Consider the following 26950-nt stretch of genomic DNA (forward strand, 5'->3'; position numbering starts at 1 on the left):
CGTGAGCTACAGCTCACTTCATCAGATGTTTACCGTGGAAACTGCAGCAGACTTTATATACACACAGAGAATATGAAACAATACCTCCTCCCACCCCACTGTCCTGCTGGTAATAGCTTATCTAAAGTGATCAACAGGTGGGCCATTTCCAGCACAAATCCAGGTTTTCTCACCTTCCACCCCCCACACAAATTCACTCTCCTGCTGGTGCTAGCCCATCCAAAGTGACAACTCTTTACATAATCAAGTAGGGCTATTTCCTGCATAGATCAAGGTTTTCTCACATCCCCCCCACCCCCATACACACACAAACTCACTCTCCTGCTGGTAATAGCTCATCTAAACTGACCACTCTCCAAGTTTAAATCCAAGTTAAACTAGAACATCTGGGGGGGGGGTAGGAAAAAACAAGAAGAAACAGGCTACCTTGCATAATGACTTAGCCACTCCCAGTCTCTATTTAAGCCTAAATTAATAGTATCCAATTTGCAAATGAATTCCAATTCAGCAGTTTCTCGCTGGAGTCTGGATTTGAAGTTTTTTTGTTTTAAGATAGCGACCTTCATGTCTGTGATTGCGTGACCAGAGAGATTGAAGTGTTCTCCGACTGGTTTATGAATGTTATAATTCTTGACATCTGATTTGTGTCCATTTATTCTTTTACGTAGAGACTGTCCAGTTTGACCAATGTACATGGCAGAGGGGCATTGCTGGCACATGATGGCATATATCACATTGGTGGATGTGCAGGTGAACGAGCCTCTGATAGTGTGGCTGATGTTATTAGGCCCTGTGATGGTGTCCCCTGAATAGATATGTGGGCACAATTGGCAACGGGCTTTGTTGCAAGGATAAGTTCCTGGGTTAGTGGTTCTGTTGTGTGGTATGTGGTTGTTGGTGAGTATTTGCTTCAGGTTGCGGGGCTGTCTGTAGGCAAGGACTGGCCTGTCTCCCAAGACTTGTGAGAGTGTTGGGTCATCCTTCAGGATAGGTTGTAGATCCTTAATAATGCGTTGGAGGGGTTTTAGTTGGGGGCTGAAGGTGACCGCTAGTGGCGTTCTGTTGTTTTCTTTGTTAGGCCTGTCCTGTAGTAGGTAACTTCTGGGAACTCTTCTGGCTCTATCAATCTGTTTCTTTACTTCTGCAGGTGGGTATTGTAGTTGTAAGAAAGCTTGACAGAGATCTTGTAGGTGTTTGTCTCTGTCTGAGGGGTTGGAGCAAATGCGGTTGTATCGCAGAGCTTGGCTGTAGACGATGGATCGTGTGGTGTGGTCAGGGTGAAAGCTGGAGGCATGCAGGTAGGAATAGCGGTCAGTAGGTTTCCGGTATAGGGTGGTGTTTATGTGGCCATTGTTTATTAGCACTGTAGTGTCCAGGAAGTGGATCTCTTGTGTGGACTGGACCAGGCTGAGGTTGGTGGTGGGATGGAAATTGTTGAAATCGTGGTGGAATTCCTCAAGGGCTTCTTTTCCATGGGTCCAGATGATGAAGATGTCATCAATATAGCGCAAGTAGAGTAGGGGCTTTAGGGGACGAGAGCTGAGGAAGCGTTGTTCTAAATCAGCCATAAAAATGTTGGCATACTGTGGGGCCATGCGGGTACCCATAGCAGTGCCGCTGATCTGAAGGTATACATTGTCCCCAAATGTGAAATAGTTATGGGTAAGGACAAAGTCACAAAGTTCAGCCACCAGGTTAGCCGTGACATTATCGGGGATAGTGTTTTTGACAGCTTGTAGTCCATCTTTGTGTGGAATGTTGGTGTAGAGGGCTTCTACATCCATAGTGGCCAGGATGGTGTTATCAGGAAGATCACCGATGGATTGAAGTTTCCTCAGGAAGTCAGTGGTGTCTCGAAGGTAGCTGGGAGTGCTGGTAGCGTAGGGCCTGAGGAGGGAGTCTACATAGCCAGACAATCCTGCTGTCAGGGTGCCAATGCCTGAGATGATGGGGCGCCCAGGATTTCCAGGTTTATGGATCTTGGGTAGTAGATAGAATATCCCAGGTCGGGGTTCCAGGGGTGTGTCTGTGCGGATTTGATCTTGTGCTTTTTCAGGAAGTTTCTTGAGCAAATGCTGTAGTTGCTTTTGGTAACTCTCAGTGGGATCATAGGGTAATGGCTTGTAGAAACTCGTGTTGGAGAGCTATGCATAATGGTTAATTTAACATCTAAGTCAGCATTATAGTCTGTCCCCTCAGGGTGGAGAAATGTGTATTCTTACCAGGGGATAACTAATGCATTAGCTATCTCCCTGTAAAAACTGTATTTTCCACTGAATGCATCCGATGAAGTGAGCTGTAGCTCACGAAAGCTTATGCTCAAATAAATTTGTTAGTCTCTAAGGTGCCACACGTACTCCTTTTCTTATAGTGGAGAAAAGGCACTTTAGTTTCTCCAAAAGGCAACCAATGCAAAGGAGTAACAGGATAATTTATCTTAGAAAATCCTTGATTTTGGCAAGACGGAACAATACACTTGTCAGAATGAAAAACATCACTGAAATGTATCATAACAAATATATAGCACACAAAGGCAACAAAATTAAAATATGTAATTAGAAGGATACACACTTCAGCAGAAAGATCAACTTTTATGTACGCAACAAATGGAGTAAAGTGTGTACTTTGGTGTATGCAGGATGGGGAATTACTTATAGCCATAAGGATTTTTAATAAGTTTTCAATTATAAAAGGAGGGAGGAATTGCATGTGAGTGCAAGTCCAAAATGGTATTGAATGTTATAGAAATGTAGACCTGTTTTTGATATATGGATTCTTTGGGAAAGAAGACAGCAAAAATATGAAGCTAGTGTACCCTAAAGCAAGGGTGGGCAAACTTTTTGGCCTGAGGGCCACATCTGGGAATAGAAATTGTAGGGTGAGCCATGAATGTTCACAAAATTGGGGTTGGGGTATGGGAGGGTGTGTGGCCAGAAATGAGGAATTCAGGGTGCAGGATGCTCTGGGCTGGGGCAGGGGTTAGGGGTGCAGGAAGGGGTGCAGGCTCTGGCTGGGGTTGTGGGCTCTGGGGTGGGGCTGGGGATGAGAGGTTTGGGGTGCAGGAGGGTGCTCTGAGTTGGGATTGAGGAGTTTGGAGGACGGATCAGAGCTGGGGCAGGGGCTTGGGGCATGGGGAGAGGCTCCAGGATGCAGGCTCTGAGCGGTGCTTAACTCGAGTGGCTCCCAGAAGCAGTAACATGTCCCTACTCCGGCTCCTATGCGGAGGCTTGGCCAGATAGCTGTGCACACTACCCCTTCTGCAGGCAACACCCCTGCAGCTCCCATTGGAGCGTGTAAGAGCTGGAGGGGGTCATTCTGTGGCTTCTGGGAGTTGCGTGTCACAGCCTGCACCCCAGCTGGAGTGCCAGAGTGGGACAAGCCCCAGACCCTACTCCGTAGTGGGAGCTCGCGGCCGTAGTTTGCCCACCCCTGCTCTAAAGGCTCAGAAACAGAATGGCAAAGTAAGAGAAACCCACATGTATGTATTTCAATTTCATAACTTTTGAGTGTATAACTCATGATTTTTGCAAAAAGAAAAGGAGTACTTGTGGCACCTTAGAGACTAACCAATTTATTTGAGCATAAGCTTTCGTGAGCTACAGCTCACTTCATCGGATGCATACTGTGGAAAGTGTAGAAGATCTTTTTATATACACAGATCTTCTACACTTTCCACAGTATGCATCCGATGAAGTGAACTGTAGCTCACGAAAGCTTATGCTCAAATAAATTGGTTAGTCTCTAAGGTGCCACAAGTACTCCTTTCCTTTTTGCAAATACAGACTAACACGGCTGTTACTCTGAAACCTGTCATGATTTTTGAATACTTGTTGTCACTCTATCTCATGGTTGTATAACTATATTGTAGGTTGTATAACTATGCCTTTTAGAAGGATTTCATTTGAGTTTTTAAGGTCAGGATTGACAAAGCCCTGGCTGGGATGATTTAGTTGGGGATTGGTCCTGCTTTGAGCAGGGGGTTGGACTAGATGACCTCCTGAGGTCCCTTCCAACCCTGATATTCTGTGATAGTATAGGGCCAGATTTTTAAAGCTATTTAGGCAACTAATTTTCAAAAGCATCAACTAGGTACTTTCCCCCTTTAAAAACCTGGCCTGTAGTGAACATGTGGGATGCAGGTTCAACACAGAGAAAGCACTACACAGCGCCAGAAAGAGGCAAAATGACAGCTGCTGCTGCAGGCAATCCCCCTGTGTGGATCAAAGGAAGCTGGAGAAGTTTTGACACCAACTCACGAAATCATTCTGCCACGAGGTCACATGATCCCAAGGAACAAACATGTAGGAGAAAGAACAAAAATTTAAGACTTAAAATCTCAGGCATCAACTAGCAGGTGCTCGACTAGAGCCAGGGCGAGGGCTGATGGCTGAAGCTCCTGGCAGCCCGTAAGACAGTCAGGGACTGGGTGCGAGGAAAAGCTCAGCTAAACAGCGGGCTGCATGCAGCTAACGCGGGGCAACGCTGCGGTGCTGGGGGCAATGACAGTTTCCGAGAGGCGGGCCTCTCCCTTTGCAGGTGTGCAGGTCCAGGGCAGCCCACGCAGCGCCCAGCCTGCCCGCTGCCGGAGGCCGCCTGCAGCCATGGGCCGGGCCGGGGGCTCCTGGGAACAGCAAACCCGGGCAGGCCCTTGTCACTTCGGGAGGGGGGGTGTAAAACATTTCACCGACTCACCCGCCCCCTCAGGCCCCTTCGCGCCTCTGCGCCGCCCCCGTGCGCAGCCGCGCACAGACTCCCCGCCCGGGGGAGGGCAGCGGCTTCAGCCGAGCTCGCTGAGCATGCTCAGTCGGAACGCGCACGCGCCTTCGCAACCGAGCAGCCGCGCCGTTTGTAACGTTCCAGCGGCTGCGCAGCGCTGGTCGAGCGTGTCCCTCCGGCCAGTGGCGCAGACCCGCTCGGCCGCCGCGCGCCATGGGCGAGCGCCGGGGCCGCGCTCCGCCGCAGGAGGCCGTAGGGCCGGAGCGGGTAAGCGCTGCCGGGGCGCCTGGCCCTGTAGCGGGTCACGCGCCAGGCTGGTTTGCGCTGCCCTCGGGGCAGGGAGCGCGCTGCGGCCGGCCCCTAGCAGCCTGGTTCGGGGGGGCTCGGGCTCGGGGCCAGGCCTACCGCGGGTGGGCAGCGCGGTGCGGCAGGTGCTCGGCGAGCCGGGATCTCCGCCCAGCGCCGGTTCGTTATTCACCCGGACGCTGGGGCTGACGACGGGTCAGCGTCCGTCTCAAGTGCGGCTCTTCGGAGGTTGGCGAGGGGGGAGTGAGTCGGGGCTACCGGCTCCCCTGGCTTCGGGTGTGTTCTTCTCAAGCCCCCCAGTTCCTGGAGCCCTGAGCTTCGCTAGACTCGCATGGCTCCCTTCCCGCTCAGCCTCGAGCTGTGATGGTGAAGTAAAGCTGGAAAATGTGCCCCAGAAGGCAGCTATGAAGAACCCGGGCCCTAAGGCTATACAAAATCTCACTGGCTTAAAAACGCTCTCATGGCTTTTGGGGGTGAACGGGGACTTGTGGTGTCTGAGTGCTTGGGGCTGGCAGCGCTATGCTCATAGTATCCAATGGGCACTCCTGCTCTCAGGGCTTGTCCACACTTAAAATGCCACAGCAGGGCAGCTGTAGCGCTTCAGTGAAGACAATACCTGCTGACGAGAGAGGTACTCCACCTCCCTGAGAGGTGGGAGCCAGGAGAAGCCCTCCTGTTGACATAGCACTGTCTACACCAGGGGTTAGGTCGGCATAACTGCATCGCCCAGGGGTGTAGATTTTCCACCGTAGTTATACCAACATATTGTTGCTAATGTAGACCAAGCCTCAGTCATGACTTTTTGCTTTTTTACAGCCATATCTTCCTGGATTTATTTGTGTGTGTGTTTTAATGTAGTTCTCTGTTGTGTGAATGACTCCCAGGGACAACAGGTGTGCTGACACAGTGCTGTCCTCTATTGTTTCAGTATCATTGTGAAGCATTGAAGCATTCTCTCCTTGGACCTGGTGACTTAGGGTGTTACTACTAACAATAACTGGTAAAGTTATTCAAACAAAAGTGTGTTTTGTTTTTTAAGTTGACTGCATCTGTGTAATGAAATACATTTTTGCATAGAAAAAAGTCTAAAAAAAATGGACACCGGGACTGCCAAACATCCTTTGATTTGGTCTCCTTAGTTTGGCTAAGTTCATAATAAAACATTTTGCTTTTAAAATATGGGATATCTTTGTTGATCTGAGTCTGAGCATGCACTCCTTGATTTCAATGGGAGTTCCGGCTACACCAGGAACACATAGGTTCTTGGGGAGCTTTTGAACTCTATCATATAGTAGCTGCTAAATTCTAGGGAAATGTCAAATAAATTTTAAGTGTTTATGTGTATTTTGTCTTTTCTAAATTTAAATAAAGAAATTTGGTTAAGCCCTCTCCTTAAAGTGATGTTAAGGGGTTTGACTTAAAAAGACAGGTAAATACTATCTTCTCTTGGGAGCATTGTGATAATTAATTTGCTTGTAATGCACTCTGTAAGTGCTGAAATTCACTAGAATCTGAACAAAACCCTCCAGAAGTTGGAGGCCAAGTATGTTTGGTGATTTGTCTGTTACCCCACTGTTTAGATATTGATAGGTATGCAGGGATCCCAGCACAATTTGTTGGTTATTTATATTCGAGTAGTGCCTAGAGGCCCCAACCAAGATCAGGATCCCGTTGTGCTAGGTACTGTACAAAGACTTAAGGTACATCTACGTGGCACATTGAGTCCAGGCTCTGATCAGGTTTGAGCCCAAGCCCCCCTTCTGTCCACGACAACTCAGTCTAACTTGGGTCAGCAAGCACTCTGGTCTTGGGGTTCTAGGATCCTGCTGGGGGAGTCAGAGCCCGAGTCCTGCTATAGCTCAGATCCAAGCCTTGTCATTTTGCAGTGTGGACACAAGTCAAACTGCAGATCCAGTTCAAAAGGTCTGCGTAGTGCAGTATGGGTGAGTTAGCATGGCTTTGATACCTTTATTAAATCCAAAGGCCAATACAATTGCTCTAAATGTGGCTAAAATGCCTAAATAATAAGCAGTTTACTACACCTAAACAGTAACAAAACATTCATAAGTATTTGATCAAGTTACTTACAAACAGGCTAAACCCAGGGGTTATTAGTAAGGCTCAGATTTTGTATGGATATTTTTAGTAAAAATCACGGACAGGTCACGGGCAATAAATAAAAATTCACAGAAGCCCGTGACCTGTCCATGATTTTTACTAAAAATATCCTTGACAAAATGAGGAGGGTCCAATCCCTACCCTGGCGGCTGGGCTACTGCGGGGTCCCCCTGCTGCTGCTGAGGTGGGGGTGGCAGGCTCCTGCCAACTGTTGCGGCTGGGCAGCAGCAGGGATCTCAGCCATCTGCGGTGAGTGGGAGCTCTGGGGGACCCACAGGGAGCTCTGGGGTCCCCCTGCTGCCCAGCAGATAGGAGCTGCTGCGGGCCGGGGCAGAAAATATCAGAGGGGTCTCTGGAAGTCACAGATTCTGTGACATAATCGTAGCCTTAGTTATTAGACCCATATTGGTTGGCTCCACTGCGGTCATGCAGGTATTAGTATTAAACCCTTTAAGAGTTTTCTTTCTTATGTCCTTTAACAAACAAGTGATGTCATTGCCAATTACTGACTTCAGCTGAAAGCCTATTTGAGACAGTTCATCCTTGATTCTAGTCTTAACCCAGATAAGTTTTACAACCGACTTTCTTCCCAAGGCCTTTCCTCTCCTCCTCCTTGCTGCTCAATAGTTTTTTCATTGCACTTGAATTCACATAGATTTTAACACAGGTGTACAGGTTGGGATGGGCCATGTTGGCTCATTTGAAAACAGATTTTTTTTGTCTTATTTAAAACCATCTCCAGTTACCCCTGTGGGTCAGAGGCCTTCTTTTTAGAAACTTCCCCTTATCTCATTAGTAAAGCTAAGATGATGTCACAGATTCCATGACTTCCAGAGACTTCTGAAACATTTTCTGCTTCAGCCTCAGCATGGTGGGGCTGTAATTATCAGCTGATGGGAGGCCCCTCCTCCTCCCTCCCCCCCCCCCCCCCCCGCAGATCCCAACTGCAGCAGGGCTCAGACTCTCATCCCACCGTCAGCCCCATTTTGTCACAGTTATTTTTAGTAAAAGTCAGAGACAGGTCATGGGCTTCTGTGAATTTTTGTTTGTTTCCTGTGACCTATCCCAGACTTTTACTAAAAATAATTGTGACAAAATGTTAATCTTACTCATTAGTTACTCTTTCAACCAGACATCCTCCCTACTTTATTACTTCTGGCCTTGTAACTTATTATTTTCAAGGCCTTTGTTATACTGACAAAACTGCACAGGATCGTTTCAGGGGACAAGACAAGATGTCACGTTTATTATAATAACACAATTTGATTTATGAACAATAACTAATATCTAATACCTATGTGCGTGCACACACACTCTCTCTCTCTCTCTGTGTTCTGCAGCTGCTAGGTAGTTACCAGTCCTGACTGTAGCCTGAGTTCGTGGCTTAGGTTCGTAGCTTGTGGCAGCTAACTGGCCAGGAAAGCCGGGCACAAGGAAGGGCTGGGTCTCTGTTGGGCATGCACCAATGCCTTCCATGTTGGCAGCAGAATGTTATCCTCCAAAGTCTTCCATCTCACCCATCCTTTTTGTAGGCTTCAGTTTGAATCCAGAGACTGTAGGTCTTGCTGTGTCGCGCTGCCTCTGGGTTCCGTGTGATTGATCACCCATCAATTGCAGACATGACTTTCAGCCTAGGACCTGGCTTTGATGTTTCTTCAGTTGTACTTTTGTTCTTTTTTTTTTTAGGGTGGACTCTTCTTGCTTTGTCAGGGCTGTTGTCTGGATCTTCAGTCGTTGGTGTTTACACTTTATTTCATCAGGACGGTCTGGGGCTGGAGGTTGATTCCATCATCCATACATACCTCATTCACACATCTAAACTACACTAATCAGATTACAGCAGGGTTTTGCAAAAATGAAGTGAGCATTTTAAAATGGAGTTTGGGACAAGTTAAAGTGGAGTTTGGGTTACAACATGGATAAGTGTAAGGAATGGCAAACAGTGAACAGAAGTTACAATGTTGAAACAGTGTAAGTTTCAGTGATTTAAGCAGCAATTGGATTGAAAGTGAAACTCTATTAGCCAGTTATTGGGTAACCAGTTTTATGAATGAATGTTGTTTATTAATATAACTTCATAAGCAAAGTTTTATGAATGAAAGTGAACAATTAAAAACAATTTCATTGATCATTTCTACACCTTCCTTGTACTTGCTAGTCAGGGCCTTTCTTTACAACACACATGTCCTTAATCAAACTAATTCTTTAATTGCATATTTGTCCTACACAGGATTAGAAGCTAGGTCCTCTGAATCCCAGTCATTACCTTAGTCGCAGGACCATCCTGACACCAAGCAAGCAGCTGAGCTCCCTGCTTTTTTCAGTAGAAGGCTATTGGTAATTGGAAAATCATCCTCATTTTAGCAGATAAGGCCCTTGTATGCCCAGGTCAGGGTCTTACAGGTGCTGAGGGAAATCAGAAAAGGGACAAGTACTTATTGTCCCAATGCTGGTCTCCATGCTACTGATGATAAAATGTTATTGTTCCCACTGTTTTGGAATGTCCTTCCCATCTTCTCTTCCTACTCTGGAGTTTGCTTTAAGATTTCCTCCATCATTTTCGAGGTTATTTCCCTCTTGTGTATGCCCCCTGTACCAAAGCTAGGAGGGTGGGGAGTTGTGGGGTGAATGGGTGGAAGACAGTGAGGTTGCATGTTCACTCCTGCAGGCTGTCCTTGCACTGGAGGGTGTTACCTTGAGGTGAGTCCCTAGAAGACATAGAAGGATATTGTTAAAAAAGACAATGGGCAAACTGGGAAAATAAGCTGCACCTCTGTTTGCCAGGATGGTGTCTTTTAGCTAGTGCCGGAGGAGAATAGAAACACTAGCTATATGGACAGCCCTGAGAGAGCTGCTTTGTCTTACAATGTGCATGCTAAAATAGAGCTCACTCTGATTGAAATTCTCTTTTATAAACACCTGTAGATCAGCAGAGTGCACTGCATAATAAACTTTTTCAATTATTGGTTTGGACACAAAGCATTGTGCTTTAAAATGCCTTGCAGTCTCTAGACAGACAAGGTGGATGAGGTAATATCTTGCACTCTGCAATCTCTGTGCATTGTGGAATGCCTCTGTAGGCTGATTTTTGGCAATGTACCTCCATAAAATTTAATGTACCTAATGTGACCCTATACCCCATATTCTTCTTAGAGATATTCTTATGATATGAATATGGCATAACTAAGATATGTTGTGTGCAAGATGGGTCATGGGAGGTATCACTGAAAAGGTTATGATTTACTGAATGTAATTATTCAATTTGTAGGCCTGTATCTGAAGTTAGAAATATTAGCTATGTAATAATTACAACTGTGTTTTCACCTGGAGAACACCCACCAGACAGTATGTAATCAGCCTGTATGGGCCATTAGGAAGGACAATAGGACTTTGAAGCTACTAATCTCCCTCCTTCCTGAGAGGTTTCCTGGGATGCTGTGTTGACACTGCAGGGTCATGTGATCATGTCACCTGGTACAGGATACCATCTTGAAATGCTGGTACTTTTCCACAGGAAGGGGGTGGGGGGACAAACTAGAAAACAAGGTTCCCACCATATTCAAATCCTGTTTAATACTGGGGAATGAGTTAATCAGGGCTCTTCTCCACTGCTTCCCTGTCCAAGAAGGAAGACTGCTGAAAACACCTGAAGGATCAAAGGAACTAAGCTGGGGGAGGCAGGGGCTGAGCCCAGGCGAGAAAGGTCAGCCTGTAAAAGGAATTTCTGGAGATTTAAGCTGCAAGCAGTGCAGTTTACCTTCAAGAAACTCTGCAACCTGCTTGAAACAACATTTAGGGTGAGAAATTATTTGTAGCCAATATTCCTTAGGGTGTATCTATGCTGGCAGAGTTACAGTGCCAGCAGTTAACAGAACCGCTCAGAGAGCGCTGAAGGAAAACCGCTGTTGTGTGTTCACACTGTCAGCTGCCTGCGCAATAGTGTGTTCGCACTTGTGGCGGTATTCAGAGCAGTGCACTCTGGGTAGATATCCCACAGAGCATCTCTTCCTTTTCTGCCGCTAAGAGTTGTGGGAAGGCGGAGGTCATTGCGGGGCATCCTGGGTCCTATCCCAGTGCCCCGTGATGCATTGCTTCACATCCCAGCAATCCCTGTGCTTCCGTCCGCATTTGGCGCCATCTCTCAATGGTTTGTGTACTGCGCACTCTGCCTCTTCGGTCTGCAGGAATGGATCACACGTTTTTTATCAGTATGCTGCTCACTCTGACTAATACATCAGGCGTGGCAGTAGAGTTATTTCTTAAACTACAAAGACGAGGAGTGCGATATTGATCTTGCCACGCATAGTAGCTACAACACAAGATTGCTTGTGGCATTCGTGGAGGTGCTGACCACAGTGGAACGCTGCTTTGGGGCTTGGGAAACAAACACTGACTAGTGGGATCACGTCGTGATGCACGTCTGGGATGACAAGCAGTGGCTGCAGAACTTTTGGATGAGGACAGCCACATTCACAGGACCGTGTTATGAGCTCACCCCGCCCTGCGGCGCATGGACACAAGAATGAGAGCTGCCCTGTAGTTGGAGAAGTGCGTGGTGATTGCACCGTGGAAGCTGTCTACTCCAGACTGCTACTGATCGGTCGCTAACCAGTTCAGAGTGGGAAAGTCGACTGTTGGACTCATGTTGTCGGACATGGGCAGGGCCATTAATCGCATCCTGCTCCGAAAAACTGTGACTCTGGGCAAAGTGTGTGATGTGGATGGCTTTGCACAAATGGGCTTCCCTAACTGCGGAGGGGCAGTAGATGGCATGCATATTCCACCTAGCTACCGAATACATTAATCACAAGGGGTATTTCTCTATGGTTCTCCAGGCGCTTGTGGATCACCGTGGGCATTTCACGGACATTAACCCAGGCTGGTCCGGAAAGGTGCATGACGAGGTCTTTCGGAACACTGGACTGTTCAGGAAGCTGCAAGCAGGGACTTTCTTCCCAGACCAGAAGATCACTGTTGGGGAAGTAGAAATGCCCATTGTGATCCTGGGAGATCCTGCCTACCCCTTAATGCCATGGCTCATGAAGCCATACACGGGGCACCTTGACAGCAGCAAGGAGCGGTTCAACAACAGGCTGAGCAAGTGCAGAATGACTATGGAGTGTGCATTTGGCCATTTAAAGGCCCTCTGGTGCTGCCTTTACGGGAGGCTGGACCTGTCTGATGACTATATTCCTCCACTTATAGCCGTGTACTGTACGCTCCATAATATTTGTGGAGGGGAGGGTGAAACCTTCACTCAGGGCTGGACTGCTGAGTCTCAGTGCCTGGAGACTGAATTTGAACATCCAGAGACCAGGGCTATTAGAAGGGCGCAGCGTGGGGCCATAAGGATCAGGGATGCCTTGAAGCAGCAATTCGAAGCTGAAAGCCACTAATATTTGTTGCTATGCTCAGGAGTGCAGTGCTTATACTGCTAGGAGGTGATTGTGATTGGTGCAGACGATGCACTGTGAAGGTTTAAGAAAATTTCCTCTTGCTTTGGAGGTCACTGTTTGCTTTCAATTAATGGAATAAAGATTGCTTTCAAACTAACACAATTCTTTTATTAATAAAACAAAAACTGGAGGAGAGAGACAAACAAAAAAGCACATCAGCACTGAGGGGGATGGGGGAAGGGAAGGTCCCAGGAGGAGGTGGGGTCCCGGGACAGTTAAAGATTTGTGTATGTCCAGGTATCATATGCAGCCTTGTCCTTTGGAGTACAATGCAGTGGGTACTGAACTTCAGCAGAGCTAAACTGCAGAGGGACAGGTGTTGAGTGCAGCGGGTACTGGGAGTCTGCAGTGCTGTGATGGGGGAGGAGTGGAATGCTGCGGGTACAGACTGGAGCCAGAAGGTTGATAAGTCTGTGTTGATGGTGTCTGGGGGGGCATGGGAAAGAGTTTTGCGACTGTGGCTGCAGGGGATGGCGGGTGCGAAGCTGCTCAGTTTGCAGTGCTAGTAGCACTTGGAGCGTGTCCGCTTGGTGCTCCATAAGTTTTAAGAGCCGCTCCCTGGCTTCCTTCTGGTGTGCCGCATTCTCCTTTCGGTCCCTCCTCTTGCTGTCCCGCCACTCCTTCAATTCCTGTTTTTTGGCTGCAGAGTGCATCATGACCTCACACAGAAAGTCCTCCTTAGTTCTTCATGGCTGCTTTCTAATTCTGTGCAGCCGTTCAGCCGGCGATAACAAAGATGGAGACTAGGCTCCCAAGGTCATATCTGTGAAGCAAAAATGCAACATTTTACGGAAGCAGTATTGTTTGCAACACACAGACCACTGAGTCAGTGATTTAAAACACAGCCACTATTCACATACGTGTCACTAACTGGTTGACCCCAGGCAGCACACATGAGCCACAAGACCCCCAAAATGGTGAGTAGCCGCAGGGGAAATAGGTGTTCCTGGACCCTACTGTACACTGGGCACATGGGTCTTGGGGCCCCACATTTTCCACAGGCTGTGTTCATTATGGAAGATATCTCACTGCTGAGGGTGAGCAGGGAATCAAGGGAGGGTCTTCTCCAAGACTGCGGCTTCCACCCTGGCCTTTATGCAGCTTGCCTGTGTGCAGCAATGTGTGCTCCCCCCCTCCCCCCCAGTGATGGCAATGTGGCGTGGGAAAGTTACACTTAATGGGGTTAAGAAACAAAGCAGCTCTGCCAAAGAACCCACGGTAGCAGATTGCCCAGTATCTCCATGAGAGTTTCCTGGAGATCTCTGAGGCAGATTGACTCCCTCACTTCATGGGAATTAACAGCCTGTTCCGTCATTCAGACTAGGCACGTGGTGGTATGCGCATCACAGACACAAGTCTGCTTTCTGCAACCCTTCTGCCCCCAATAACTCGCTTCAGTGATTCCCAAAATCAAAGCCACTTCCAGGGGTCTCCTCTCCTGTTTACGCTTCGCCAAGCTCCAACAGCTGTGACTGGCTTGCCTCCTTCGCGGTAGAGAAGAGCTCCTGGCTGCATGCATCTCAGGTCTCCGAGTCATCCTCTTTCTCTGGGTCCCCCGCCCTCTCCACATCCTCATCCAAGATTTCATCCTGCTGGCTTGGTCCACTCCTGACTGGCACGCGAGCCACTGAAGTATCCACAGTGGACTTCGCAGTGGAGGTGGTGTCGCCACCGAGTATCATGTGCAGCTCTTTGTAGAACCGGCAGCTCATGGGCGCAGCACCGGAGCAGCGGTTTGCCTCCAGTGCCTTGTGGTAGGCGTTCCGCAGTTCCTTCACTTTGACCCTGCACTGTAGTGTGTCCTGGTCATGGCCCCTTTCTGTCATGCATCGTGAAATCTGTCCGTAGGTGGTATAATTCCTTTGGCTTTAGCACAGCTGGGACTGGACAGCCTCCTCTCCCCAAATGAGGTCCAGCAGCTCGGCATTGCTCCAAGCCGGGGATTGCCTGGTGTGTGCAGCAGGCCTGGCCATCTGGAAAGATGCGCTGAGACCATTGCACGCATCACCGAGCAAGCAGGAAGGGGACTTTCAAAATTCCCAAGGAATTTACGGGGTGAGAATGATTAATGATGGTTGTGGGATTTTATACTTCAGAGAAATAAAACTTTATAGCTTTAAGTCTCTGTTGTGGGTACCATTTTTAGTGGGGCAGGGCAGTGTTTAAAGGTTGAGCAGGCTGAGAGGGGCTCCCAGCTCCATTCAACATTGCAGAGGACAGCCACTACCAGAAAATGTTGTTTAAATCCCCTTGTTCAGTTTTATTCTGTTACACCATGTAATACTTCCTGGTAGAGTTCTACATCACAGCAGTTTCAGGGTGGCTGTCCATATGGGGTTCTTGTATAATATCTAAAATCCTCTGGGTCAGGTGGCATTGTTTGCAAAAATGCTGTCCAGTGGCTCTTAGTATGGACAAGGTGGTAGGAGCATTATCAGTGGTCCTGTTCTTGTCCCTTGTCTTCAGGTACTTTTGCCAGAGCTCCTTTGCTTTGATATGGCAGTGGAACCAAGTCTGGGAGTGTCCCTTGCAGTCATTTGCTATGACAATGGCTTGAGGATGTTTGCATTCTGGTGACTCTTATGCAGATATAACTGGATGTGCAGCTCTCCAAAGAGGGCAGTCAAGTCCAGGAGCTCTGCAGGGGTCCACAGAGAAGCACCAAGGTGCATGACTGATATAATGGGAATATGAGCCTGGGAGTGTGAACTCACTACTTCCTGGTATTGAACAGGGGCACACCTGGCTGCCCATCAGCATTTAAATAGGAGGATGACATCCAGTGAAGATGAAATCCGAGCAGTCGAAGGCACACAGATACACAGACAGGTTGATGCATGTATGAAGCATTGCAGTCTGGTAGCAGTCGGAGGACTGCCAGACTTGGAGTAGTTAGGAAGGCATCCACACAAACGCTAAAGTGGTGGGGGGAGGGGAACCTTACTGTAAAGTTTTTCCTGTTCCAGACAGGGTTAATTACTGCAACCTGAGACGCCAAATAATGTACTTAAAAACAGTATGTGTGGACACAAGGACTTTAATGGGAGCAAACCAGAGCTAATCAGATGTAACATCCCTGCATGGACAAGCCCTGAGTAGCTGTGCTAGACACAAACTGGTAGTGGGGTTATGTGACCTTGCATGTGCATTCAGTTCAACGTTGTTTGCTCCATGAATCTTGGCAATACAAGTTGGGTTTCTCCATGGTATTGCACAGAGACTTTTTTGCAGTGTAGAATCAGACATTTCCTGACATTGCTGCACCTAGTACAAGGCAAACTTCTAGGGATGTTACTTATTAATTTACAACACTCAAAATTGTTCTAGGTAGAGCCAGGCAGAAAGACAAAGCAATAAGCTATGGTAACAAATAGTAGGGATGGCGGAAGGAAGAGCAAGGGTTACAGCAGAAGATCCTCCAGTTACTTGGTTTAGGCATGTGCATATCTCAGTGGTTTAATTCAGAGGAATTTTTTTTATCTTTCCTCAGATGAATTATTTTAAAAAGAAAGTAAGTGGTGGAATAATAACGGGGAAATAATCCTCTGAAATGACACTGCTTTTTCTTTAGGGTTTCCCTTCAGATGCTATTGAAAATGACTTTAAACCAAATGAAGAGCCTCTTCTCAGAAAAAATCCTCGTAGATTTGTCATCTTCCCACTCCAATACCCAGATATATGGAACATGTATAAAAAGGCACAGGCTTCCTTCTGGACAGCAGAAGAGGTGAGTGTGATGTTCTGTTTGGGACACTCAGAACCGTAAGCCACAGTGTGATTTCTCTGCCTCAGCAAGTCTCAGCCTTGTTGGAGATGAGATTTTCAACTGCCTGCCACTCCAGTCTGTCCTTGACACTCTGCTGGTCTACACCTTGCCCATACAATTAACAGCTAGCGAACCCCAGAGACGTCTCACTGTGATGCTCACAGAAATTAAGTTTGCTGCCTCCAAAGAGAGTGTACACGCCAGCCTGTTAGGTTAGCTGAAGACTCACACTTCACTTTAGAGTATACCACTGATATTATTTTGTAAATAAAACAAGAATGAGTTTATTAATAAAGAACAGAGATTTAAGTGATTCAGGTGGGGTTCACAGGGGTCTGCTCTGGGTCCAATATTGAACATATTTATTAATGACTTGGATATAGGTAGAGAGAGCATACTGATCAAGTTTGCAGATGAGACAAAGTTTGGTGGGGTGGAAGGGGGGTTGCCAATACTTTGGAGGATAGAGCTAACATTCAGAAGTATCTTGATAAATTGGAGAACTGGGCTATAAACAACAAAATGAAATTCAACAAAGGCAAATCTAAGGTGCTGCACTTGGGGGAGAAAAAACAAATGCATAAATACAGAATGGGGGAAAACTGGCTTGGCAGCAGCACTGCTGAAAAGGATCTGGAAGTTGTGGTGGATCACAGCCTCAACATGAGTCAGAAATGAGATGCTGTTGCAAAAAAAGCAAATGCAATTTTAGGTTGCATTAACAGAGGCATAGCATGCAAGTCATGAGAGGTGATAGTTCCGCTTTACTCAGCACTGGTTAGGCCTCAGCTGGAGTACTGTGTCCAGTTTTGGTCATGAATGTATAGAAAGGATGTAGAGAAACTGGAAAGGATCCAGAGGCCAGCAACAATGATGATCAAAGGGATGTTCAAAGGAATGCAAGCCATACGAGCAAAGGCTGAAGGGACATGGGTATGTTTCGTTTGGAAAAGAGGCAATTAAGGGAGGGATATGAGAGTGGTCTTCAGATACATGAAAGGCTGCCACAAAAAAAATGGAGAAAAGTTGTTCTCTTTTGCCAAAGAGGGCAGGACAACAGGCAATGGGTTCAAACTACATAGCAGATTTAGATTAAATCTCAGGAAAAAATTCCTAAGCGTAAGAACAGTAGGGCAATGGAACAGACTGCCTCAGGAGGTTGCAGAAGCTTCTTCACTGGAGGTTTTCAAAAGCAGGCTGGATAGCTATCTGTCTTGGATGGTTTAGACACAACTAATCGTGCATCTTGGCCGGGGGTTAGACTAGATGACCCTTGTGGTCCCTTCTAACCCTATGATTCTGTGATACTAAGCAAGAGAAAAAGACAGGTATGATTGCAGACAAAACAAAAATAAAACGTGCTTTCTAGTATCTAAAGTTTAACAGATTACAATCTTGGTCTGAGGCAATTTCTCATCTATTGTCAGGTTCCAGAGACTTCAGCCCAAATGGTTGAAGGATCCACCTTTCACAGATTCCAAGAGCTCCGGTCTCTTGTCCTCTAGGTGATGGATTAATGGCTTTTTGTTACCCTTATATTTCCCAAAGTCCATTGTCTCTGCCTCAAGAACCAGGAAGTCTCCCTGGGATGCAGAGACTTTCCCCTGGCTTGTTCACTAAACTCTCTCCTCCATGGTTGTTAGCTTGATAGCTTTACTTACCTTATGTGTAAATGTGCTCTTATTGTCCCCTGCCTGTAATCAAGCAGGTCAGACCGGTAAATACACATTTCTTTATCTAGGGCAGGCAGGGTTTGTGCACTGCCTTCCAAACACTTTTTAAGAGTGTGTGTACTAGAAATACATGTAACTCTTTGTACACAACCCATACATACATCACACAATGATTTTCAGGACTGGCATATGATCAGTTTAAATATTATACCTTACAAGACACCTTTTAGATACATATTATGATAAGTGTGTTGGGGTTAGTGAGTGTGTCAGGCCTGATATGTGTTGCAGTGTGGTGTCTTAGGGACACAGTGAGTACTATGGTCCAGTGGACAAGGCCCATGATTTAGTAGTCAGGAGACCTGACTTTTATTACAGGCTCTGCAGTTGACTTGCTGCATGTGGCCTTTGATGGGACACTTACACTCTCTGTGCTTCAGTTTCCTCACTTGTAAAATGCTTTGAGATATATGGATGAAAATGCTCTATTGAAGTGCTAGCCACTATTATTATTATTTTTTTTTTTAGGCAGATGATTGTAAACGGTGACAGCTGTTAAATATACATGTAGTTTACTCCAAGTTGAATTGATTAAATACTCCTTCCTACCTAATGACACTCCTTAGCTCTAAGTTAACGCACTTTCTCCACACCAGTCATGATTTTATAGACCTCTATCATATCCTCCCTTAGTTATCTCTTTTCCAAGCTGAAAAGTCCCAGTCTTATTAATCTCTCCTCATATGGAAGCTGTTACATATCCTTAATAATTTTTGTTGCCCTTCTCTGTAACTTTTCCAACTCCAGTATATCTTTTTTGAGATGGGCCGACCAGATCTGCACGTAGTATTCAAGGTGTGGGCATCCCATGGATTTATAGAGGCAATCTGGTATTTTCTGTCTTATCTATCCCTTTCCTAACGATTCCTAACATTCTGTTTGCTTTTTTGACTGCCACTGCACATTGAGTGGATGTTTTCAGAGAACTATCCACGACTCCAAAATTTCTTTCTTGAGTGGTAACATAATTTAGACCTGATCATTTTATAATGTATAGTTGGGATTATGTTTTCCAATGTGTATTACTTTGCATTTATGAAGATTGAATTTTACCTGCCATTTTGTTGCCCAGTCACTCAGTTTTGTGAGGTCCCTTTGTAATGCTTTGCAGTCTGCTTTGGACTTAACTATCCTACCAGTTCCTCCCACTCGCTGTCATTTTAGCACCAGTGCCATGCTTGACTGAATTGGGAATCTAACTGTAAGAATAAAGTTTTTGGTGTCTCATTGGTTTTCACATCTGGCCCTACCTAACTGCTGCCGTGGTTTAAAAAAAAAAAAATACAACCCCTGCTAAGGAAGCTGTGGTTTCTACCCCAGCCAGAATTCACTGTCTTATAGAAGAGCAAACATGTAATGCTTTCTTATTGTCCCAAACAGTAGCCTTGTGGGAGAAATTAGATGTCACATAAAGAAAATCCTTGTAATTTTAAAGGCTCGTTGCAAAATGGGGTCTTTAATTGCAAGTATCATTAAAGTCACATTGGAAAGCATCTCTGTTGTTTGACACATATTGAAGTTTTGAAATCCTGCTGCTTTACAGCGAGGAAATGTTTTTCACTTTCAGTGTTGTATGGTTCAATATCTAAAGTAGTTTTCCATTTCTGTAGTGTCTTTCATCCTAAAGTGCTTCACAGACTGATGAAGGGTGCTATGTAAAAGTAAATTGTTCTACTCTGCCATTAGAAATATCTTTGCAGACACACTATAGTATAAGACATCTAGTGGTCATTCTAGTGACTCTAAATGGTGTGCATATTCTCTGAGTTTCCAAAGATCTGTATTTGTGTGGGGGAGGGCGGAGGGGAAGGGGTCATTTATAAGCTGCAAAGCAATTAAATTATGTTATGGTGGCAGATACACTACCGTACTTCATTGCTTTCACTGTGTTTGATTTTGAATTCAATTACAAATGTAATAAAATTCTCTAAACATTTTCAAGTTTGATCTCAAATAATTCCCAGCATCACTGATTTGCTTAAGCTTCTTCTATTTTTCTTCATGAGTTATCAACATGAACGGACAGTAATATTATATTTTTCTTTCTTTTTTTTACCATAAGGTTGATTTATCAAAGGACTTTCCTCACTGGAACAAGCTGAAATCAGAAGAAAAATACTTCATCTCTCATGTCCTGGCTTTTTTTGCAGCCAGCGATGGAATTGTAAATGAAAATTTGGTAAGGCATCTTTACAATGAGCCCATTTCTCAAGAGTTACCATTCATCTGGCTAGCAAAAACTCTTCATTTCAATTTTGACTTAATATAATCAAGTGACTCTTTATTGTTTACAGGTTGCATTTTCTCTTTTCCACATCATTTCAGTTTTGCTTAGACATCTGAGCAACCTGTTCTCCCTGGGCCACTGTTTAAGACAAATTAGGCCTGTGACAGGTTTGGGCCCTTTGGGATGTCACCTGATGTGCTCGCATGCCACTGAGTCGGCCTATTCTGCCAGTCTGGTCCCCTTTACCTGACCTTGCTGGGTTAGACTCACAAGCCTCTTCCAGCCAAGCACACAGGCAGGGCCATACCGAGCTGCACAGAGAGACAGAGATCCGTTCTGGAAAGATTCAGCCTTAGGGGCTTGCTCCAACGCTCTGGTGCCCACTCTTTTTAAGGGGTACAAACACAAAGGTTTTATGAAATTTGACCCCTCCCTCAATGTGGAGGGAGATATGCACAACTTCTTGCCCTCTCAGTTAGAAATTACCTAAACTGGGTTATATTACAAACAAGAAATAAGTTTATTAACTACAAAAGGTGAATTTTAAGTGAATGTAAGAGATAACAGACAGAACAAAGCAGATTACTGACCAAATAAAGCAAAATAGGCAAGCTAAGCTCAATATACTGAAGAAACAGGTTACGAAATGTAAATTCTCAGCCTAAATGTTATTTTAGGCAGGTTGCAAAGTTTCTGTGGTTCAGAGTTCCAGTTATATTCCTTTTCAGACTGGAACCCTGTCTCAGTCTGGACACCCCCTACCCCGCCCCCGCCTTCCCTTCAGCTGGCTTTAGCAGTCTTTCTTCTTGAGCAGACAAGTCATGGAGAGGAGGAGTCCCATTTGCCTTCTTCCCTACCCTTAAATAGGATTTACATAAGTCGGGAATCCTTTGTTTCCCAAACTTGACCCCTCTTCCCTTCCAGTGGAAAGTTACAAGAAGTCCCAGATAATGTTTATTATCAGGTGATAAGACCACCTGACTCTGTAGTATCACAGCGTACATGAGTCAGTGGCAGTATCAAGGGCCCGCAGGAAGGCCAAGCCTTTTCACAGTCCATTGTCCTCGCTCATGGGCCATTGGCCCTGTCTTGCTTTTCCATTGTTGTACCTGAAGTATTAGCAGTGGGCATCACCCAAAATAGCATAGTTGAAATACAGATACATAGACAATATTCCTAACTTCAAATACAGAAAAGATACAGGCGTACAAATTGGTTAATCACATTCAGTAAATTATAACCTTTCCAATGTTATCTTACAAGACCCATCTTGCATAAAGTATATCTCAGTTGTCATATTCATATCATAAGCATATTTTCATAAAGAATATGGAGTGAAATGTCATAAGGCTCACACCAGTATAGTCTGAAGGATTCCAACCACTCCGTTCCTGGAAACAATCTTTAAGTCCTCCCTTCCAGGGGACTGTGTTCATTTTTGGCTCTTTAGGAATGGAAGATGGGATTGAACTTCTCCAGTGGTGTCATCAGTGTTTCTCTTTGAGTTGGTTAAAATCATACTCTCTCTCCCTAACATAGCACTTTTAAAAAACCATAGGGGATACTACCATGTCCTTGCCAGTGTTCTTTATCTCAGTAAAACCTTATTCTAAGGACCAGTGTTTACGAAGGTGACTTGTTGGGGATATCTCTGAATCTACCAGGTCTACAAGGAAGTGATGCATCTCCCCTTTCTGATTATATGGATTTTCCATTTGTAGTCACGCTGTGGCTGCAAGATATCTGACCTTAAACCGTCCATGGTGTAGGCCTGAAAATGGCCCATCCTGGACCTTGTGCATATATAACTTCTGGGCGCACATCTAGGGAATACATTATAGTATGGGGTGAGGTTGGAGAAAGAGACACACATTCTCTATGACACAGAGATTTCGTGAAGTACTGGTTCATTTTATTTAATATCAAACCAAAATCCTGAGTGTTTGTGTAATGTGAAGTTTTCAGTGTTGCAGTATTCTGCTTTATACTTTCAGTACTTATACATCATACCTCTTGATTACAGTTTTATAAGCTACATATACAGCGGCTTTATTTCACTTTCTCAAAGAATAATTCCACAATCTGCTAGCTATTTGCATGCATGTTTGTGAAATGTTTCAATCCAACTGCCCCCATCCTTTCTCCAAGGCAAGGGGGTTGCTTTTGTTCATCTCAGGGCTTGAAAATATTCTTTCGGGTAGTGCTAATACCCTAACTGGCACTTTTTTTTGTAGGTGGAGCGATTCAGCCAGGAAGTGCAAATCCCAGAGGCTCGCTGTTTCTATGGATTTCAGATTCTAATTGAGAATGTTCACTCAGAGATGTACAGTTTGCTAATAGACACGTACATCAAAAATCCCAAGAAACGGTAATTCTCAAAGTTGTCACAAAGTCATTGAACATATTATCTCAGTACTGGCTGTGCAGTCTAGAGGGCTAGTCATGTAGCACATGCCAGTATCACCTGCCTTCTTTCCCATACTGACTCGCTGGGTGGCCTTAGGAAAATCATTTATCATTTCCTGCTCTGTATTCCCCATCTATAAAATGGAGTAATAATAATACCTACTACACAGGACTGTTATCAGGGTTAGTTAATATTTGTACAGTGCAATATAATTGATAGATTGAAACAGTTCGGTTATGGATCGTTCTATGAATTTAATGCTATTTACTGATCTGGGTTTGGTAATAATGCTATCTGTCACTTTACTTGCATACAACTTGTTTGTTGCTAATATTTTTCAAAACCTTCCTTTAAAACTACCCTAGCCAGTTATTTATAAATTGAAATGTCGTGACCTTTGACTATCAGTTTTGCCCTATATGTCAACAAGAGAGTCTAATGTAAATATTAACAGTAATAACAATAGCAAAAAGTTAGTCTGTGGCTACAGATGTGTGGAGATACCATGGTCCTGTAGTGAGGGTCACGCAGAGCTGCATTTCCAGGGCAGCATCCTACACTGGAGAAGCTCAATATCTCCTGGAACTCCCAAGGTACATGGGTGGTAGGGAGATGGCTGCTGTGTCATCTTGTAAGCGTATGTCTCTACAACCTTTGGGGGTACTGAACACAGTTAGCTTTGCTAGCCAGAATCAGCAGTTGTATTCCACAGGGGCTGAAACTGTACCCAGCTCCTGTGTGGGCCTGCAAGGGGAGCCAGGACGGGGAGTCTCCCTGAGGAGGAACTGGCTACTATCTGGCTTATAGTGTGAGATGCACCATACTCTAGTGGATAGTACACTGATTTGGTAGTTGAGAAACCTGGGTTCTATTCTTGGCTCTGCCATGTACCAGCTGTGTGAGCTTGGATAAGTGACTTTCCCTCTCTCTGTATGTTTGCCCTTGTAGCTTTTGTCTGTTAGATTGTAAAAACTTTGGGGCAAAGACTGTCTCTTACTGTGTTTGTATAGTGTCAAGCAAAGTGGGATCCCAATCTCAGCTGGTGTCTCTAGGTACTAATATAATACAAATAAATTATAAGTGTTTGTAATATTACCTTTGTTTCATTCTATAGAGAATTTTTATTTAATGCAATTGAAACAATGCCTTGTGTCAAGAAGAAAGCAGATTGGGCCCTGAGGTGGATAGCAGACAGAGACTCAACTTTTGGTATGTAGCTTTTTAATTAGGTGATTACCCTTTGTTAATCTGAGGTATATATAATGGAGTTTTCTGGGTCTGAGCTGCAACCTTCCAGAGCAGAATTTCTCCTATGTTTAAGGGTTACGTGTATCTTGAGTTTCAAGTCCAGCCGTGATTTCTAAAAAAAGAAAAAATCAGATCAGTGCGTAGATCTTAATCCTGAGCTAATGATGTGTGCCAATGTCAAGGCCCAGTGGGGATCATAGGTGTAAAAGTTCTGGGGGCTTCTTGTGTTATGAATAAGTGATAAAAAAGGCAATTATGACTTTAACATGGGTTCAACTAATACTCTGGGTGTGTCAGCATGTCCAAGCGTGCGCGCACACACACACCCCCACCCCCAAAAATGAAGTCATGTTACTGTGAGAACTTGTTTGATTCACTAGCGTAGACACTCTTGGGTGGGAAGAAATGAGGTGCAGGGTACGTTGTGTATTTGGGGGGGAAAGAGGGATCATCCCAAGTAAGGTTTTTCTTTGGTAAAATTTAGACCACGTAGTGATTATTGGTGGCTTTCCTGAAAATATTTCAGTGAGACTATTGAGAACTGTTAGTCAAGTTCCAAATGTCAGTTGTGGGGGGAACCATTTCCTTTCCTTCAATCTGCTGGTAGAGCTGCCTTGGCCAGATGTAACATAGGTATTTATACCTTATTTTCCTATTAGTGGCTCTGGCAACTTGTATTTTCTGTACTTTTTTTTCACTTTTTACCAGACATATTGCCAGATGTTTGTTGCATAGATGTTTCACTAGCTCTGACTTTGTCAGCTGGCTGCTCAGTATGTTCATTCTAAAGTACAGCAGGACCCTGTTTCTTCTTCATGCAAAGTGATTGCTAGGGGGGTGAAAAGAACCCATTAGCCCAACTTCATTGTTTTTTTTCAGGAGCATTCAGAAATAGACACTCCTGATTTGAGATTTCCAATGAGCATATTAAAAACTTTGTTACATATTTCAGTATGCAAGAGCCAGCCAGTAGGCATTCAGCAAGAAATTTTGCTATATGGGTTTTAATATCAGGTATTGCATTTGATCGTTAGCTTTATGGACACTTATTTTTTAGGATTGTCTGGTATGTTTTTAGAGTTGTCAATTATATTTCTTCCGTGTGAACTACAGTAAATATGCTATTTGTCTTTTAATTGTTTTCTCCATATGACCTTTCCCTAAATAAACCAGCAGATGGCACCTGCATTCCATTCATTGGAGCAGAAAAATAAATGTCCTTTTCTTAAAATGATCTGTGCATGGCGCAGGGGGCAAAGGTGCCAGAGTTTAAGGCACAGACTGTGTACCTCTGGAGACCAGGATATTTATCGATATACATCATCAGGATGCTTTAAAATACAATATGCATTTCTATGGAAACAGGGCTTTGATGGGGAGGAGTACATGGGCTTGAAGGCACTGGGGTGTAGAGTGGGAGGAAGAGAGGCAGAGTATGCAGTGGCCCAAGGTAGGGTGAAGAAGAGATGGCAGCAGAAATAGGAGGCAGTAGGAGTGAATTTGGGGACACAGAACTGGAAGGGATCTCTTGGATCATAGGGTCCCCTTCCCTGCTATCACAGACAACTCTGTCATATAGTCCTGTTCATAAATTTATTATCTTGAATTAGAGATGTAAGAGTTTAACTGGTTAACCAACAAGCTTGATGCTTATCGGTTTCTGTTAATGATTAAACTTTGCCCGTGGTCCCTCCTGGTTGCTGCCCTACGCGCCCGGGACTCTGCTGCCGCCCGGCATCCCTGTGCACCCAACATCCCTGCATGCCCAGCAGCCTGGCTGCTGCCTGGCATCCCAGCACACCCAGGGTCCCTCCAGGCTGTAGGCCCTGCACCCGGGGTCCATTCTGGCAGCCGGGGGGGACCCCAGGCGAGGGGATGGTTATACAGTTACTGTTTTTACATTCAAGATGGGGATGTAAATAACATGTATCTGGATTGTCTGCCCCCACTGCTCCTATTGGGAAGATGTTCCAAAACCTTATTCTGTAGATGTTTAGAAACCTTCTTATTTCTAGCCTAAACTTATAGAGCCAAGCCATAGAGATCACAACTTCCCTAGCCTGCACCACAATAGCTCTGATGTTGAGGGGCAGGTGCAGATTCCATACCCTGATATTGATGTATTGTAGCATATATCTTTCTAACTTCCAGTACACACCCTTCAGGAAGGCCACTAGTACCTAGGCTAATGGTAAGTGCTTTCTGCTTGGCTGTCTGGCAGGTACGCTGTAGGACTCAGTCTCCTGACTGCATGCTTTAAGTAGAGGAAGCTCCATAATTGGGATTTACTTAAAACAAGGCTGGCCAAAGCACTAGAATAGGTAGTGCAAAGAATTTCACAGTGGTGGAGGATGGGGCTAGATGAATTAATAGGTCTCACAAGATGATAATCGATAACCCCAGACTGAGGGCTCAACTCCGCTTTCCTGTGTATGATACAGTATGGTCTAGTTGGCCCTCCTCAGCTGAGGTTTCTACACTGATGTTACTGATCTTAATAGTGGAGATACACAGATTATTTTGCTTATTTAGACAAGCTGCTATTTGATCTCCAGTGAAAGAGCCCTGCCTTGGGACACTTCCCAGAGAACTTGCTAAGACTTTTATGATTAAATCTTAGGAGAGCAATGCCATGAAGAATATTATGGTGTATATTTTTGGCTGGAAGGGAATGTGAGGAGGAAAGTTTGGGTCTATCCTATGTGGAAGACAAGTTGAGTCATTGTGCCACCTAGCTAATGCACAGAATGTGTTACAAATACTTTATTGTGATTAAAGGGGTATTGCAAATAGAGTAGCGGTTCAAGACTCGTCGTAGACCCTCTTCCTTTAGCCGTTTCCCAATTGCTCGCTGCAGGGTGATGTCTCCATTACGAAAAATATTCCACCTCTATTGTGCCTTTTACCCCCCATATGCTCCACTGATTGGTTTGCAAGACAGCTTGATTACTAGAGTTGTGCAGGTTGTCCTTA

General features: G+C 45.1%; 1 protein-coding gene across 2 annotated transcripts in view; it reads left to right on the forward strand.

Moving 5' to 3' along the window:
* Positions 1-4831: 4831 nt before the first annotated feature.
* RRM2B (ribonucleotide reductase regulatory TP53 inducible subunit M2B) overlaps positions 4832-26950 on the forward strand; it is a 37725-nt gene continuing 15606 nt past the window's right edge. The window contains exons 1-6 of one of the 2 annotated variants that reach the window (XM_048841393.2): positions 4854-4983; positions 5951-6022; positions 16168-16323; positions 20158-20274; positions 22557-22690; positions 23844-23938. In XM_048841393.2, the coding sequence (XP_048697350.1) occupies positions 16282-16323; positions 20158-20274; positions 22557-22690; positions 23844-23938 (388 nt within the window). In that variant the 5' untranslated portion in view covers positions 4854-4983; positions 5951-6022; positions 16168-16281. Of the gene's footprint in view, positions 4984-5950; positions 6023-16167; positions 16324-20157; positions 20275-22556; positions 22691-23843; positions 23939-26950 lie in introns of both variants that reach the window. The other variant, XM_048841391.2, reaches the window with a different exon arrangement.

The sequence above is a fragment of the Caretta caretta genome, chromosome 2, assembly GCF_965140235.1.
Source record: "Caretta caretta isolate rCarCar2 chromosome 2, rCarCar1.hap1, whole genome shotgun sequence".
In the NCBI taxonomy this organism is placed as follows: Eukaryota; Metazoa; Chordata; order Testudines; family Cheloniidae; genus Caretta; species Caretta caretta.